Source organism: Chelon labrosus (genome assembly GCF_963514085.1).
Source record: "Chelon labrosus genome assembly, chromosome: 3".
NCBI classification, from domain to species: Eukaryota; Metazoa; Chordata; class Actinopteri; order Mugiliformes; family Mugilidae; genus Chelon; species Chelon labrosus.
Genome location: NC_140339.1, coordinates 25,216,475 through 25,234,384, shown reverse-complemented (window position 1 = coordinate 25,234,384; position 17,910 = coordinate 25,216,475). Strand labels below are relative to the sequence as shown.

Sequence of the window (17,910 nt, the reverse complement as noted above, 5' to 3'; positions counted from 1 at the left end):
AGAAAGATTTCAGAATTCTGTAACTTGTCTCTTTATGTCCTGAGGCCATTTTGGCCTTACTTTTTTATTTGTTACTAACTAAATTTGGGGATGTTGTCATGTGGATGGATTAAAATACAAACACTGAGTAATCCCAATGCACATGTACAACAAAAAGATACTTTGATATGTCACAAAAGATGCATATAGTAAAATTAATCATGGCTGAATGCTGCTGAATGCTTCTTCAGTTTCATGGTCCTGTTATTGTAGATTACTGACACACCATCATTACTCACTAGGACACTTGAATACAACAGAGTTGCTGCTGACGTGACTCTGTTCTATTGTGTTCTACTGTTTTCTAATAATATTCACACAAATCATTTTCACAATTTTAAATTTAGGAGCATATTGTTTTTAGTTGGTCTGATTTAAAATAGGGCCACAGACCGTTTAAGTTTGCCTTTCAAAGCTCCCATTTTAATGGTAGGTACAGGTCTGAATGAGAAGCTTATCTCACTCTGCAGGTTGTGGGACCTGCAGTGATAGAGCCAGAGGAGCAATCAGTGGCTGTTGACAGTGGCTGGCTCTTAACTCCTTTTCACAACACGCCTGAGCTTTGTTTGTTCACAAGAATTATGGGAACTACACAAAGCTGAGCAGCCATCCCTGTCAGAGTTGCTGACGTCAGGACCCTTTAAAGAGAAGATGCTTCCAGAGAGTCCGAACAGTTTGCGGGTTCAGAGATGGACAGGACCACTTTAACCACACTTGCTTTGATGCTTTCCCTCCTCAGCTGGAGTTGTTTTGCAGAGGAGGGTTTAGATGTCCCGCTCTGCCCAGAATACCAGGAGGGTTTTGACGGTTCTTGCTACGAGTTTGTAGGTCTTCAGCGATCTTTCCTCAGCGCTCAGGGATGGTGTGAACGAGGCGGAGGACACCTAGCCTTCATCCTGAATGATGAAACGCAACAGTTCCTTCAGAAGCACCTGGCGCCAGAGAAGGACTGGTGGCTCGGGCTGGCACCTGCAGCTTCAAATCTCACACTAGACTCTGCTGCTACTGAGGGTGAGAAGAAATGTGGGCAATGCGTGACTTCTAATAACTTTGTAGAGATTATTCTTGTGAACACCCTGTCAGTAGCAGCGCTACGTGAATAACAAATCTAAGATATCTGTGATCAGTGATTATGTTACTAAATGGACCAAAAACTGAAAGGAGGACATCCTTGCCTCAGCTGCTATCTAATTAGGCAGCTTGCATTTGTATTGTAAAGAGCTGGGATGAGTTTGTTTACTGACATTTGCTGAGGGACAGGCACTTCTCAAACAGCAGGTGTAATGAGAGATAATTCTCGGTCTTTTGAACGTTTCAAAGGGCCAGCTGTCAAGTGGCCTGATTTACAAATGTGTCTTTATTTCCCTTCACAGATAATGAGCCATACATTCACACTATCACTGGCTCTGTCTGTTGCTTTCTTGCTTTGTGATCCCTAAATTCTAAGATAAAAATATCCTTATGAAAGAAGGAAAGATATGAAGAAGAAGAACGCTGTTTTCTTGTATAATGATGTTGTCATTTATACTGCATTTTGCATGAAAAGCAGATTTAAAAATAATTTTGGATCCAATTAATTCGTTTGAATTTGTTGTCCTTTTTCAGGTTCCCTTGCATGGTTGGATGGCTCAGATGTCAGTTATAGTAACTGGGTAAATATGCCAGATGCAAAAGAAGCCTGTGGACATATTCAGGGACATTCAGGCTTTCAGTGGGAAGCCACAGAAAACTGTAGCCAAGAACTGAATTTCATTTGCCAATTTGGTAAGTACGCCTAAATAAAACAGTGTGTTTCATTAAAAATCGCATTTACTCCACCTATTTTAATTGTTAAATTTAATTTTATTTATTTTTTTCATCTCAGATTCAGGGAGGTCTATTGCATGCGATGGCCAAAATGCTACCCTGCAGTGTGGTTCTGGTCAAGTTATAGAGATTGACGACAGCTTCTACGGTCGAAAAACAATTCACTACTGCCGATCCAAAATTACAGCCTCACCCACGTCCTTCCAGGAGGAGTGCAGCTGGATAGATGTGGTGGATTCAGTAACAGGTATTACCAATAATACATATTTGTTAAGTTTAGAAAAAAGCCTTTTTTTTATCGCAACTATGGCATAAATATGTAGTATCTTGTTATTCCACATTTACTTGACTTGTAAACCTGTACTTTGGTATAAATGAACATTGTTTGAATTTATTTGCATTTGCATTAAATAATATGGGAAAATATTTGTTTTTGTTAAAGCAGCTTTAACTAAAAGTCAAGATGAAACACTGGACTAAAGCCCCTACAAACTATGTTTTTGTGTCACGATTTGTGTCAGACACAAAAATTATGATTGCTCTATGATTGCTGACAAAAGGGTTAGACTGCCGGAAAAAAAACGTTAGTGAAATCCTCTCTTAGAAGCTGAATAAATGGGGTGAGGTAACTATGATTTTACATTCATATCACCCTGGAATTGGTTATGCTGGTTTTTGTTCGTTCTTCTTGTTAATGCACCTCTTTAAAAAGCCACTCTTTGGAAGTGGTTGAAGAAGTATTCAGATGATTTACTTGAGTAAAAATTCCGAAGCGGCAGTGTAAAAATACTCCATTATTAGTAAATGATAGAGATGATTGATACACTAATATTTTTTTAGTTTTTAGACACATGTCCTAAGCTTTGTTTTTTTCATGAGATATTAGATAATTTGACCTTTTATTGAAATAAAAACATCTGAGATGTGGATTTGGAGGAGTGGTTTGCAATTCATACGTATCTGAAATGTGATCCTGACTACACACTGTCATTAAAAGCTGTCAGAAGCCAAAATGTTCATCTTTAATAATGTGTTGTATATTAAGGCATTTTATATTATCCAGTGATTAAAATCCACCTTAAAAGCATCTAAGAACTAAAATGTGAAATAAATGTAGTGAGACAGAGAGTACAATATTTCCCTCTGAAACATAGCATACAGTAGCATAAACAGGAAATAAAGTAGAAGCACCTCAAAACTGTACATATGCACAAAGTAAAAAGTACCCAGCCACTTGTCTTCACCACTGCTTCTAATGAGTAGCATGAGCAGCACGAATATTATAAATGAATAGGATAGGGGATAGCGAACATTAAACAGAGGAATGTTTTTAAAACCTACTTAAACACATTTTGGTCATGCTGTCTTCTGATGTATCATTCCAGCTCATTGCCGCGGACTGCAGGCTTGCCAGGCTCCAGTGGATCTGAGCTCTTTTGGTGAACCATGTCCTGTGTTGGGAAGTTACCTGTCTGTAGAGTACCACTGCAAACATGGTCAGATGTTCAACTTGCACTTTTTACTTTGATTATACATGGGCATTTCCTCTATAAAAGTAACACTACTAGGCAATATATATAGTGAATATAAAAGTGGTTGATGTTGTCTTGTATTCCTATTATTCTGTCCAAATTTCATATATTTGACTTTTCAGTTTTTAGCGCCCTTCACTTGTTGCATCACACGCATCAGTCTGCATTCAGTGTTGACTGTTTGACTAGAAATGTATGATTCCGTGATTCTAATTCAGTGATGTGATTTCCTCTCAGGACTTCACCTACTCATGAGCAAACTGGCATCTGTCTTTGATAATGTCACCATCACGGTGAAGTGGCTCCTTCACCCATTTCAGGGGAACTTAACATGCACAGTAAATGCCGGAGATGGCCACATTATTGATCCATACAGCCCAGAAGAGTGAGCAAGACTTATTTAACCAGATACTATAAACGTACCTCCGACTGTATTTATATAACAAAACTTTTACTTGACCTTTCACACAGGATGGAGAGCAGAATTATACACAAATTCAACCATCCTGGTGTTTTCATTGTCGGAGTGGAGTGCACTACCAGTGACTGGCATGTTACAGCTCAGAAAGCCATTACCATTCAGGAGCCTGTTGGAGAGTTCAGTGTGATCAAGTGCTATAGCAGGAATGTGTCAACAGGTGGCACTAAATGCAGTTCGCTTTATGGCATTCCTGTTCAAATCCAGCTTATGGTAGAGGCAGGTGAGTCAACATTGCAGAGATATATCGTAATACTTAAAATACTTCATATAAAAATACAAACAATTGAATCCCCCTTTCCTCCCCTTTCCTATAAAAAGGTACAAATGTCTCCTACACAATTCATAATGGAGACAATTTGGTTGCAAACTTATCGGTGGACAGAGGAACCACACCACACAACATTACACTGAATGCTAATGAGGTGGAGAAGCTCGGACAAGGCTGCCACAATTTGATTGTAGCTGCATCTAACAAGGTCACGACCCGCACAGTCTCCGCTGATCTGGAGCTGTGCCTGCTGGAGCCTGTCGAAGGGCTGCAGGCCTCTGTGATAACAAAAGAAGACGTGTGTCCAGACTCCACTGATCTTGTCATCGGTGTCTCGTTGGAACGAGGAGACCCCGCGGAGCTGCTCTTCACTCTCACCGGAGCCGAGGACACGCTGTCTGAGACCAGAGACATGCTCAATCACAGCTTACAACATTATACATTTTCCAGCCCACTGGAAGGTACTTAAAGTTGAACGGTTATTAAGACTACACAATTAATCACGATCTAAAGTATTGCTCAGTACTCATATTACAAACTCTTTTGGTAAAGGATTGCTGACAGTGAATGTACGAGCCATAAATGCCCTGTCTGCCTCTGATGTGGATGTGGATTTAGAGAAGATACTTCAGGCTTGCCAGAATTACTCAGACTTTTCACCAGACAAAGATGAAAATACAGTATGTAGACCATTAGTTTTAACAGTGATATTCTAATCGGTCATTTCCCCAAATTCTAATTCTGCACAGCTATCTGTTTGTTGCTGTTCCCGCAAACTGACTTTGTTTTCATCCACAGACAGATGATATGAGTGTTGACGACTTGACTGACTTGGAAGTAGTTGCCACTCCTGACACGGTGGTTGACTACACTCAAAGTGTCATGCTGAGAGTAACTGGAACAGAATCATTACCCAGCGAGGGACTCATGTTTGAATGGAAATGTAGTAAGCACAACAATTTCACTGACTACCATTTTCTATGACTTGTAACAGTAAATTAAAATCCTTATTATGGTAGTCATGATGTCTACCGACAGCTCACACAATCCTTTGTCACGTTTCCTCGTAATCTCTGACTCACCACGCTCATCCAGTCTCCGTTATTTCATCACCGAAGGAGTTCCTTCAGCTGTTTCTTTTGATTGTTTTTGTTTGGCCATTTTATCACCAATAGCTGAATCAGCACAGTAACAGGTGCACCAACTGTACATGACAGAGAATAATCAGAAAGCTTAGTAGGATGTTTGTGTGCACGGTATTTCCATTTCTCTTAGTGTAAACTCAACTAGCACACTCTGGTTTCTGAAAACTAGTTTCTGAAATCAGGACATAACGTTCCATTGTCAAAATTCATAATCAGGATTATTCTGAAATGAGAAGAAACATTAACACAGTTAATGTGTCAAAGAGGCCAACTTTATAGTAAATTGTCTCAGACTGTGGTTGTTCACTTGAAATTCTGCTGGTTTGTGTTGTATATATGATGATTCACGTTTTTGTCTCCCTACAGCAATGTGATATGCATGTAGTGTATGCATGTAATATGGTTTTTGTATTGATGTTTTATTAACATAGCGTTTCTGATTTGTTCATACAGAAGGAGACTGCAAATGCAGAAACAAAACAAAGGAGGAAACTCATGTTATTGAAAAAGACTGCCTACCAAATCCATTTGAAATGTTCACATATACTTTAACTGTGAGGAAAAGAACCTGGTTTAGGGAATGGGTCAAACTCACTTCAGCTTCCAAGTGCATCACTGTTGTTCCTTCAGAAGAATTCACCGATGTCACCATCAGGTAACAGAGCTGCATGGAGAATTATTAAAATGTCCTCAAAATAGGCTTCCCATAGAAAAACAGTTATCTATGGGGAATTAATTTACAAATCAAAGGTAATGAACAGTTTGATTTTTGTTCATTTTGTATATAATGTTACATTAAGCAGGGACTGACATGCAACATTTCTTGTTACTCTCAAGAATAAAATATGAATTAATGAGATAAATTCATGGGATAACTAGAGGTTTTGGCTTTAGAGACCAAATAACTGGATTAGGAATAACCAGTCTAGACAACTATAAATAATTATTGAAATGATTATATATATTTACTCAGTTATATGTTCGTTTTTATTTTTGCAGCTGTGATAACTGTACTTCCACAAGTGTGAACGAACATGTGCGGCTAAAACTGAACTGTCTGACAACTTGCCCGGATGTTGTCTGGTACATTGAGAACCCCAAACCCTTGACAGTAAGTCAGAAAAAAACCTCTGCATGTAATTTACAAACGTGTCATTAACCGCTGATGTGTCATTAACTACTGATCTTTTCTCAGGGTAAACTCAGTAAATGTTACTCCAAAGCAGGAAGAAGGCCACCTATTGAGAAGCAGGATGGAAGCACTGAATATGTTGTACACAGCCAGCATCTGAAAGTTTCAAGGGACTTGCTGCACAACATCAGTGTGATTGCTTATGGTGCGTTTTCATACCGTATTTGGGCTTAAAATTGTTTTCAGAGAAATGTTTAAAAGAATAAAGTTCCAGTACATCTTTTAAATTTTGTACATTTTAAAGAAACTGGAATGTTGATTTAAAAAATAAATCTTTTGTTTTACACAGGCAAGAATGTGCTTGGTTTTGCCAAATACATTCTTCCAATACCAGGCCCTGAGCCGACCGAACCGGCTGCAAACTCGGCCGTGACAACTGAAGAGCCTACAGACCCCACAGTCCCCTCATGTAGCATCTCTCCACCATCAGGGACTGTACTCGATGCTTTTGACATTACCTGCAAAGTGACCTCTTTCTGCTCTACAGGCTGTCTTTACTGCTTCAAGACTAACGCAGGTGAGAAAGTAGAGACATGAAGCAGGAAGCCAAAGATGCATGGGTGAATTTCTACGATGGTGGCTTTATACATGTTTCATTAAGTTTCCAAAAATAAGAAATACTATATAAATGAGGTCCCCTATTTTTTAGTATAAAATAAATGACTGATAGACATCAAAATGAAAAGTAAATAAAAAAAAGCACAAAATATCACGAGTCTCTGTGATGTGTATTAATGTTTTGTTCACCGGTGTTGTAATTAATATAACTGCACTAAACTGTTTTGTCTTCAAGGTAAACATCTGCGCTGCAGTAATGCAAATGAGGTGAAATCTGTCTTCTTGCCCCTTGGAGATCAAAACAATGATTACATGTTGTCTGTGGTGGTGACTCTGACAAATGAGCAAACCAAATCCACCACGACTGTCACAACTCAGGTTTGTCACGTACCAGCATTTATGTGTCTTCAGCAAAAAGAAAATTGAAGAAATCAACGTTGCAGATTAATTAAATGATGGGATTTTGTCTTCCTCAAGGTACTGGAAAGTAATTCCAGTACCTCCATAGAAAGTCTCAAGTCTACAGTGGAGAATACTGTGAGTCAGTTAGAGCAGCAAGGGCTGCTCTCTGGTGAAGCACTCGGACAAATATTCACCTCAGTTTCTGACATGATCAATGCACAGGCTGGCCAAGATCAGAAGGATGCAAGATCGAAGGTAACAGAATGCACTGATGATATAATTGTGGCTATATTTGTGTGAGACCTACAAGTCGAGAGTACCATAATGAGCACTTCCTTGTCTTTCAGCTCAGAGAACAAATGCTGACCAAAATGACTGCGGTTCTGCTGGACTCCCCCAGCAACACAACTCAGGAAGTGGAAGTGACAGCCAGAGCTGTGGCTGGACTCACCAAGCTCTCAGACGAGCTCAGTCCTGCTGCTCAGGTACAATAGATTAGATCACTATCAGACATATACAAATGTATAATTTTTAAATTAAATATGTAAGAAGATCCTTTACAGACAGATTTTCATATTACTAGCAATTGCATATCAATACACAGGCTTTTATCAGTACCTTACACATTAAACATAATTGTCTTCTAGACTGTACTTGTGCACATCAGTTTTTTAAGTAAGGACTCTTAAGAGTTTATCTTCTGTTCAGGATGTAATTAATGAACTGTTGACTTAGTCTTTGCAATGCAAAAGCCACCTGCAACAACATGGGAATCAGGCTAAAATTGATCTTGAAAATTTACATTTGCAAATTTGCTTATTGTCTTTATCAACTCTATCAACTCTCAAGTTGGGCACAGATCGACTCTGGTATTTTTCTGTTTATTCTGTTGCTGCATTTCCTCTCCAGGAAGAAGCTGGTTCACTGTTGGTAGACCTCAGCTCCTCCCTCCACACTATCAGTGTCAATCAGCACAGCGAGGACGATGAAGAAGTTGTGCAAGCAGCTACACCAATAGTTGACGCAGCCAGTAATATTCTGAATGTTTCATCCAATGTAAGGATAAAACTATCACTGATATTGGCAAAAGTCATTCCTCTGCTCTCCCTATGGTCCAAACCAAGTTATACCATATGTTTTCTTTAGAAAAAGGTTTCAGATTTTCTTCTGACTGGGATAAACAATGTTCAGAGTGCTTTGCTGAATAATAAAAAGCTGAACGGAGACCCTGCCATCATTGAGTCTGGTCAGATCAGCGTGTATGTCAATAGGTAAGAACTGGTTGGTACTTACAGGAACATGCACATAAGAATGAACTAGGGTTTTCTGAAAACCCTAAAACAATTCTGATTGTGCCTCCTGCAGAATATCTCCAGGAAACATGCAAATTCAAGATATAAATGTACAGAAGAACAGCTCATCAAGGTTTTCCTTTCCCACGCTGCCCACTGATGTTGTCTCTCCAGAGGAGCCAGTGGATGTCAGGGTAAGTGGGTGCACATTGCAACATAGCCTGAAGGCCATCCTCATACAGCATGGACTGCTCTTTATAATTGTACTAGTGCTATGCATTGTTCCAGTTTGTATAACATAGGATTTTCCTTACTGTTCAATGTACAATTTTGATTCGGTGGACATATGTGCATTATTGGATTTCACTTTCAGTAATAAATAAGTTAAAAGCAAATGATTTAATCAGTCATAAATAATAATACCTCTCAGTTACAAAAGGACCACCTTACCTGTAGTGTTTGCCCTCACCCTCTCTATTAGCAGAAACAAGTGAGCAGAAACTGTTGAAGGACAAATTAGATGAAGTTACTACTGAATAGTCACTGTTATGCAGAACAGTTATTTCTTACACGAGTGTACGCCTACCTTCTAGATGATGAGTTTCGAGAAGAATCCATATTCTTGGAGGGAAGCAAACATCACTGGAACTGTAGGATCCCTTTCTCTCACCAGGCTGAACGGCACTGTCATACCTGTTGAGGACTTGCCTGAAGAGATAGAGGTAATATCTTGTATGAGATGGCTTTCCGTTGCTTTACCTTCATAGCATATAAGGAATTATGTATTCTTTGGCCTCTTTTCAGATTCTCCTACCAAGGCTTGACGTTGGGCAGGAGAACAGCACAGTCCTGGACCTCGCCAATTTTAGCACATTAATAATTGACGTTCCCTCACCAGATGTAACTCTCGTGCTGAAAATGGAGCCATCTGAAGACATTTCCTTGGTGCTATTTCTGGGATATAAAGAATATCCAAATGATGACAATTATGTAGCCAAGACTCAGGTCCCCCTGGAGAACGCAAAAGAAGGTCAATATAATGTCTTGTTTTTGGGGGAAATGACTTGGTATGCATTACAATGTATATATATGTGGTGTACACAAATGCAACTAAATTTTGTCTGCATGTACATTACATATTTGTGTTTAATGTGTCTTTCTAATGCAGAAGAAAAATTTACCTGGGTGCTGAGTCCCAAAGACAGAACAGGAGATGTTGGAGTGCATTACCTTGTTATGAGGCCCATTGTAGAGCCAGGTGTCAAATCCATTAACGCCACTGTCACTGTCATTTCCCTTGCTGCCCAGTGTAAATACTGGAATGAAACTGAGTCTGCTTGGAGTGAAGATGGCTGCAGGGTGGGTGAAAACATTACAGCCATCTATAGTGGTTGCATTGATACATAATTGAGCTGTTGGCTGTGAAGCTTAACCGACTGTTTTTCTACTTTCTGCAGGTTGGTCCGCTCACCACGCCTTTGGTCACCCAGTGCCTCTGCAACCACTTAACTTTCTTTGGCAGCTCTTTCTTTGTCATGCCCAATTTAGTGGATGTGTCACGCACCGCTGAACTTTTCGCTACATTCACTAACAATCCTGTGGTGGTGTGTTTTGTGGGGGCCATTTTTGCTGCTTATCTACTGGTGGTTGTGTGGGCACGCAGGAAAGACATCCAGGACTCAGCCAAGGTACTTTTCAGTAAAGGCTGTAGATTTGGATCTTAGTTTGGATCATTTAGACTTTCAGGCTCACGCAAATTTCATAGGTTCAGTGAATTTATAATTGATTTAAATACCTGACACTGAAATACCTGAAAACAATGACTCTTGTGCCTTGTGACATTCATTTGCAGGTCAAGATAACTGTACTTGAGGACAATGACCCATTGGCTGAGTATCGTTATATGTTGAATATTAGCACAGGGCACCGGCATGGTGCATCCACTTCCTCTCAGGTCAGTGATGTTAAAGTTTAGAGGGATGCAAAGAAACAAAACCCTTGGATTTTTCTGTTGTACAACATTTATGATGCTAACAGCTCTCCACATCTCTATCCATCCTTGTCCATTTCTTTTTTAGGTCACAATAACTCTGCTGGGTACAGAGGGAGAAAGTGAACCGCACCACCTCACAGACTCCGAGAAACCTGTGTTTGAGAGGGGCGGGGTGGACATGTTTCTGCTGACCACTCACTTTTCTCTCGGGGATCTGCAGAGCATCAGACTGTGGCACGACAACTCAGGAGAACATCCTGCATGGTATAAGTTGGAGGGCAAGACACGGTTTGAATTTTTATCACTTTCATGAGCACATTGTGGTAGTAATTAATTATGGAATGTGCAGGTATGTCAACAAAGTGATGGTGCAAGATCTGGAGACTGGTCAGAAATGGCACTTTCTGTGTAACTCCTGGCTGGCTGTAGATGTGGCAGACTGTACTCTTGACAAAGTCTACCCAGTAGCAACAGAGTCAGATTTGAAGAGGTTTAGGTGAGGCCTGCCATGCCTACATACTGTATCACTCAGCACTAAGCAGCCTGATTTGACTCTTTTTCCTTCTTAATTGTTTTCTTGACTCTATTTTTGATGCTCCTAAATCTTTTTAGTAACCTGTTCTTCATGAAGACAGCCAAGGATTTCCGTGATGGCCACATCTGGTTCTCCGTTATTAGCCGACCTCCCTGCAGTACTTTCACACGTGTGCAGCGGGTGTCCTGCTGTTTTTCCCTGTTGCTGTGCACCATGCTGACCAGCATCATGTTTTGGGGTATCCCCACGGACCCCTCAGAGCAGACCATGGATCTAGGTAGGTAACAAAATACAAAGCTCAAAGATGCAAAGATTTAAAGAAGCTACAAATCATCGTGGATTGGTATTATTGTGTCTAAGAAATTTAATTCAGGGTTAGTTGTTTCAGCACATGCATTTAAACTCAATTTAAACTAATACTTTACTTTGCAGGTCACATCGAGTTCACCTGGCAACAGGTGATGATCGGAGTTCAAAGTTCAATCATCATGTTTCCCATTAACCTCCTTATTGTGAGCATCTTCAGAAACACTCGTCCTCGAGAGAAAACCACCAAAACCGATACATCGAAAAAAGGGAAGACTGTTCGAGTTTCTCCCTCACAGACTTCGTCCCCTGAGAAAGAACTCAAAGACATCACACCAGACACTGTGATCAAGGTAAAGTCAGGCATCCTCATTATAGCTTGGAAGTAGTAACTACTCTGTTCTCTGTGTCTGAAGAGCTTGATATGGTTTCTTCAATAGGACATAAAGAGAATTGCTCAGTCACTCTCAAAGGCCATGAAGAGTCCACTGCCACATCTGGAACTCCATCCTGGTCAGCAGGCTGACATCAACACTCTGCTGTCTCTGGTTGAGGACATCATAAGACAACAGAACCGAGCGGCTGGAGACTTCTACAGTGACACCTCCAAGAGGGATCGCTCCATGATCCTCAGTTTAGGAGCAGTGAATCTACAAGGTAAACTGTACCATAATCTTCATACCACACTTGATCTCATCTCTTTTTGGATTAAAAATGTGTGTCTGTTTTCATGGACAGAAAACGGAGTGTGGGGGAGCCCTGAGAAGGCTTCAGATGAAGTTCAGAAGAAGAGTAACAACAGCCGGTACCTGTACAGGCAGCTGCGTCACGTTGAGAAGGAGCTTGGTCTGTTGGGACCTTATCGTTTCCCAAACTCAGAAAGCTACAACCGGGCCATGCAGCAAGTTCAGGGAATGAAGGGTCTTCTGGAGTACCACCTGTCCTCATGTAGCCTGGACGGAGACCAGCACGATCACAGCCCCAGTCCAGAGGACAACATCGATGGGAGCACTAACAAGACGAGCAGCAAAGGAGGGCTGCCATGGTGGTTTGTGTTTGTGGGCTGGATATTGGTGATCGCAACCAGCGGTGTGTCAGGATACTTCACTATGATGTACGGGCTGACGTACGGGAAAGACCGTTCTGTAAGCTGGCTTATCTCCATGGTGGTCTCCTTCTTTGAGAGTCTCTTTATCACCCAGCCTCTGAAGGTAGGCAACATTACAGTGCATGGTCAAAATATACAGTCAACAGTATCACAAATGTTGGATGGATGGATGCACTAGGTATCTTAGCTTGCAATTTAATTCCATTTTGTCTGAATTCAGCTTACAGGCAGTAACTAATCCTGCTCTATCCAACAAGAAATTTATTTGCACAACATACAGTAGTTTAGTAGATGACAATTATATGGTATAAATATGAATAAATGTAAATAACCAACACAAGGAAATAACTATACATACATGTATATGTATGCATGTATATTATACAATGCTCATCCTTTGGGACTGAAGTCTAAAAATCTCTTGCCCCAGGTTCTTGGATTTGCTGCTTTCTTTGCTCTTGTTCTGAAGAAAGTTGACCAGGAGGAGTACGGCGAGCCTCAGATAGATGAGAGTCTCAGAAACACAGGCACATCTATTTTTCTCGTTTCCATTTTTTTCCCCGTTATTTTATGAGAAAAATAATTAACACATGAGAACAAATTCCCACCTCCAGGTGATCCTGACGCAGTGCGGGCATGGAGAAGGGACAGCACATGCAGCTTCTATCAGCCACCGCCTCCCACCAACATTGAGAGGATTCGGAACAACATGATTAAGGAGCAGAAGGTCTTTGCCCTCATAAGGGAGATTCTTGGTGGGCAGGCCTCTTTGACCCATAGCAACATAAAAAGAAATATAATAAAGTCTGAGATGCTGATGTCAGATATGTGTTTGTGATGCAGCCTACATGGGATTTATGTGGATGTTGCTCCTGGTCGCATATGGACAGAGGGATCCCAACGCTTACTTTTTGACACAACACATTCGCCACAGTTTCAGCAAAGGGATCTCAGACAGCATGAGTATTCAAGATGTGTTCAACTGGGCAAACACAACTCTGCTGAACAACCTGTTTGGAGAGCACCCAGGTCAGCATTATGTAAAGTTCTTAAGTGAAGCACAGTACTGCTTTTCATAAAACATTTTTACATCTTTTATATTTAGCCTTTGTGTTTGTACATTGCTAATTTCTTCCACAAAATTAAAACCAGCAAAACTGAATTAAAAGATCTTAAAATACTATATTAAGAATTGCAGTAATATATTAAAGGATCTTTGGGGACTACAAATGAGAACTTGAACTCTGTTGCCAGAAGATATGTAAGCTGTGACCAAATCTGATTTTTTTATGACAATTTTATTGACATTTTTTTATTGACTGATATATCCACTAATGCCTGCTCTTCTTATCTGCCTCAGGATTTATCACAGATGGAAACTCAAAGCTTGTGGGTAATGCTCGTCTCCGCCAAGTGAGGGTTCAGAATAACTCCTGCCACGTCGCTCGTTCAATGCAGAGGTCTGTGTCAGACTGCCACGCTCCGTACTCATGGGAGTTGGAGGACATGGGCTCCTACGGCCCAGGCTGGAGTCACTCTGTGGGTGATAACGCCTCAGTTAACCTTCACAGCCCGTGGACGTACCAGTCTCAGGCTAAACTGAGGGCTTACCCCATCTGGGGCAGCATGATGCTCTACAGGGGAGGAGGGTTTGTGACTGATCTGGGCCCAGACTTACAAAACTCCAGCAGGTAAATATTTTTAATTACTGAGGAAAGTTAGATATTTGTTCAAACAAAGATGCCATGATATCAAAATAACTGCAGTATCTAGTATATATGATAAGGAAACTGAGCTTTTGCACTGTTAGTTTAGAAAAACAACCTTTCTAAACCACTGGCCTTTAGGAAATAGATTAGAGGATGAATTATGATTCATTGGTTTTGATAAATTATGTGGCAGAACAGATAATAAAATTATTGTTTGTTGCAGAGCAGTTGGAAGTTGGGATCGAGAGTTAATATCTTGAATCATGTTTTAAGGGTCAACATATATAAATCACAATATTTGTCTCTGCAGAATCCTTCAGTACCTTTACGACAACACCTGGTTTGATATGTACACCCAAGCAATCTTTGTTGAGTTCACTGTGTACAACGCTAACGTCAACCTCTTCTGCATTGTCACATTGATGCTAGAGACCACAGCCATAGGTATGATGTTGCATAATGTGTACATAATAGACATAGTGAGAATTTAAGAGAGATTATATATGTACCATATATGTTCCATGTTATAAGATACACTGTGTTTCTTCCAGGAGCTTTCCAGTTCCGCAGTGAGCTTCAGAGTGTGCGTCTTTACCAGTCGACTGGTGGCCTTCACATCTTTGTCATGGCTTCGGAAGCCATCTACTTCCTATTTATCATCTATTACATGTTTGTTCAGGTGCACACCTCGATCCTTACTTAACTATCGTTAAAAGTAATAATCCCAAATGATTGGGCTCACCTGCACACGTGACCCAAGCTCCTCTTGTGTCTTTTCAGGGAAAGCTGATGAGGAAACATAAATGGACTTATTTCAAGAGCAAGTGGAACCTGATTGAGCTGGCAATCATCGTTCTCAGCTGGAGTGCGCTGTCCGTCTTCATTAGGAGGACTATAACGGGGGAGAGGGACATGAACTATTACCAGAACAACAAAGACCAGTAAGCAATAAGAAAAACTCAACCCATATATTGTAAACATGCAATCAAGGATCTTACTTGTGTAATGTGTTCATTTCCTCTGTCAATTTCATCGTTACTCAACACATTTTTTGTTATTATTTTGTCCTGAAAATAGCATCACTCATGAACATAGCACCACATTTCCAAATTGTCTAGTACCAAACGTGTGTTCTGCTTGACATCTGCTCTGCTTAAAGTTTCTGTTTTGTGGAAAGAAAAAATGTGTGTTTTTGTTGTACTATGAGCAGAAAACGATAAAACATCTCATGCTCTGTGTCCAGATATGCCAGTTTCCATGAGACGGCCAAGGCTGATGCAGTACTTGGGTATCTGATTGCCTTCCTTGTACTGCTAGCTACAGTCAAGCTGTGGCACCTGCTGAGACTGAACCCCAAGCTGCACATGATCACAGCCACACTGCAGCGAGCCTGGGCTGATATTTCAGGCTTCCTGGTGGTCATGACCATCATGTTCTTGGCCTACTCCATTGCTGTGAGGAGTTTCCCACACTTAACACCCACATGCTGCATGAGTCCCTGCTTCTATTTATATTTTATTTTCTATTTAAAAGGTGGTTAAAAAGTCAGAAATGATCCTTTTATGTTTCAGTCCAACCTGATGTATGGGTGGAAGCTGTACTCATATCGGACTCTGCTTGATGCCGCACAGACCATGGTTAGCTTGCAGCTTGGCATTTTTAACTACGAAGAGGTGAGTAAGAGTCTATCATAACTCTTCTGCAGTTGATTATGACAGCTGACCCTTCTTCAGTGTATTTCCCCCTTCTGATCCGTCAGGTTCTGAATTATAATCCAGTGCTCGGTGCTTTCCTCATCGGCTCCTGTATTGTGTTCATGACCTTTGTGGTGCTGAACCTCTTCATCTCTGTCATTCTGGTGGCATTCAGTCAAGAGCAGATCCATCACAAGGTAACTCGCCAATGTTTTTGTCCACTTGTCATATCAGCCAACTGTCATCACCATCAGAAAATGTATTTAATACATGTATCAAGAGAAGTCAGAGCTCACCACTACACAAACAGCATCATGTGGTTTGATAATCCCTGGATTTTGCCTAACGCTCACTTTTTTTTTTTTACAGCCATCAGAAGAAGAAGAGATTGTCGACCTGATGCTAATGAAACTCTGCAGTTTGTTTGGACTCAAATTTAAGACACAGGAAAATGGTGGCGTGACTGAGAAGATGGATGTTTCATCTGCAGCATATGACAGGCCTGCAACCATTTCTTCTGGGAATATCCATTAGGGATAATTTGTGACACTACAGTCATTAACATAATAAGGCACAAAAAATGCCTTGCTTCAGATATTGCTTGCCGTATCGTGCTTCATTTTGCTGTCATGTTGTCATTTGGTGACTAAATATTCACCCTTGACAGTATATAGATTATATCCTTATGTTATTCACTGAGGCATTTTATTTAGGGTGCACTACAGTTTGTCAAACAAATAAATTTGTGTTTCTCTAACTGAATGTTGTAGAATAATGGTGCATATATTCTTGTGAAACGTACAGTTTGGCTAGCTTTAGAAAAAATGTACTTTAAATGTTAAAACCAAAACAACAAAGCCAGCTGAACTTGTCTGATTTTTCTTGAATGAACAGTCTCCTCTAATTGCAGGTGAAGAGCCTAGTCAAGTAAGTTTCAAGTGGGCACCACCCACAATTGTTCCTAAACTCCACACAAACAGAACAAGAACAAGTGAGTGGTGAAACTTCTTCAAAGAAACTCAAACACGCTTTGTTTTCTGGATATATTCAATGACCTGGATGACCGAGAATCTTTAGAGATGCTTAAAGACACTTTACTTTTACCCTTTACAGAGACACTTAAAATGTTATGTGTAATTTCCACTTGCCGTAAGCTTATGTTTCTCACAAATAAGTATAAATAATTTCAGTGGGTTTAGCATATGATGCTGCTAACTATGAAACAAGGCCAAGAGGCTGTAGAATACAACTGATGTGGTATAAGCGATATACTGTATAACTGCTACTATCTGTGAATGTTGTAATATTCAACAAGAAGTTTTACTTGTGTATATAGTCAAAATACAAAGTACTGTGTGATATGGTCTGGAGATCTGTGAACCATACATATCACACCTCATACCAGTCACTCCAACACATACTAGCATAGTGCACCAACTACCCCAGTGCCATTAAACTGGAAGCATCAAAAGGACGTTTGAAAAGTAGAATTAAATTTTATATTTTTTGAATTAAACCGAAAATTCATCTTAGCTGTTCTGTGGAGGGAACAGTCCGGGACCTTGACAACTAAAAGGCTGGATTTTAAATTTGCTTTAAAGTATAGCACATCAAGGATGATCTGACCAGTAGACTCAACAAGCAGGAATGGAAGACCAACTTCTGTGATCAGGCTGCTGGTGGACAGTCTAGAGAGGCAGCTCAACAATGAACTGGTAAAAGTGGAAAGCCACACTTGTTTCTCTTTGGACTGACCTACAGTTGCACACCTAATACTCCTAATATATATATATATTTTTATATTAGCAATAGTATAGTAGTATATATTTAATATTATAAACTAGACAATA

General features: G+C 40.3%; 1 protein-coding gene across 1 annotated transcript; it reads left to right on the top strand.

Moving 5' to 3' along the window:
• Positions 1-506: 506 nt before the first annotated feature.
• On the top strand, positions 507-16,873 carry LOC311485509 (polycystin-1-like protein 2). The gene is made up of 41 exons (XM_084540977.1): positions 507-1,050; positions 1,645-1,803; positions 1,904-2,092; positions 3,231-3,341; positions 3,615-3,762; positions 3,849-4,078; positions 4,177-4,587; positions 4,679-4,806; positions 4,925-5,072; positions 5,725-5,926; positions 6,271-6,382; positions 6,467-6,608; positions 6,753-6,980; positions 7,257-7,399; positions 7,499-7,678; positions 7,771-7,908; positions 8,333-8,479; positions 8,570-8,694; positions 8,789-8,909; positions 9,309-9,437; positions 9,520-9,745; positions 9,884-10,074; positions 10,173-10,403; positions 10,568-10,669; positions 10,794-10,972; positions 11,058-11,204; positions 11,321-11,520; positions 11,676-11,902; positions 11,990-12,206; positions 12,288-12,760; positions 13,088-13,184; positions 13,272-13,412; positions 13,501-13,686; positions 14,018-14,348; positions 14,677-14,810; positions 14,918-15,045; positions 15,147-15,307; positions 15,610-15,820; positions 15,938-16,039; positions 16,126-16,257; positions 16,430-16,873. Exons 1-41 carry the CDS (start codon positions 729-731, stop codon positions 16,592-16,594), a joined length of 7,494 nt encoding a protein of 2,497 aa, XP_084397103.1. The 5' UTR covers positions 507-728; the 3' UTR covers positions 16,595-16,873.
• The last annotated feature ends 1,037 nt before the right edge of the window (positions 16,874-17,910 follow it).

Excerpts from the sequence above, each read along its gene's own strand:
- LOC311485509 (XM_084540977.1), top strand. The coding sequence starts at position 729 with ATGGACAGGACCACTTTAACCACACTTGCTTTGATGCTTTCCCTCCTC. Across the intron at positions 10,075-10,172 it reads GGAGTGAAGATGGCTGCAGG|GTTGGTCCGCTCACCACGCC; the intron begins GTGGGTGAAAAC and ends TACTTTCTGCAG. Across the intron at positions 10,670-10,793 it reads GTGCATCCACTTCCTCTCAG|GTCACAATAACTCTGCTGGG; the intron begins GTCAGTGATGTT and ends TTTCTTTTTTAG.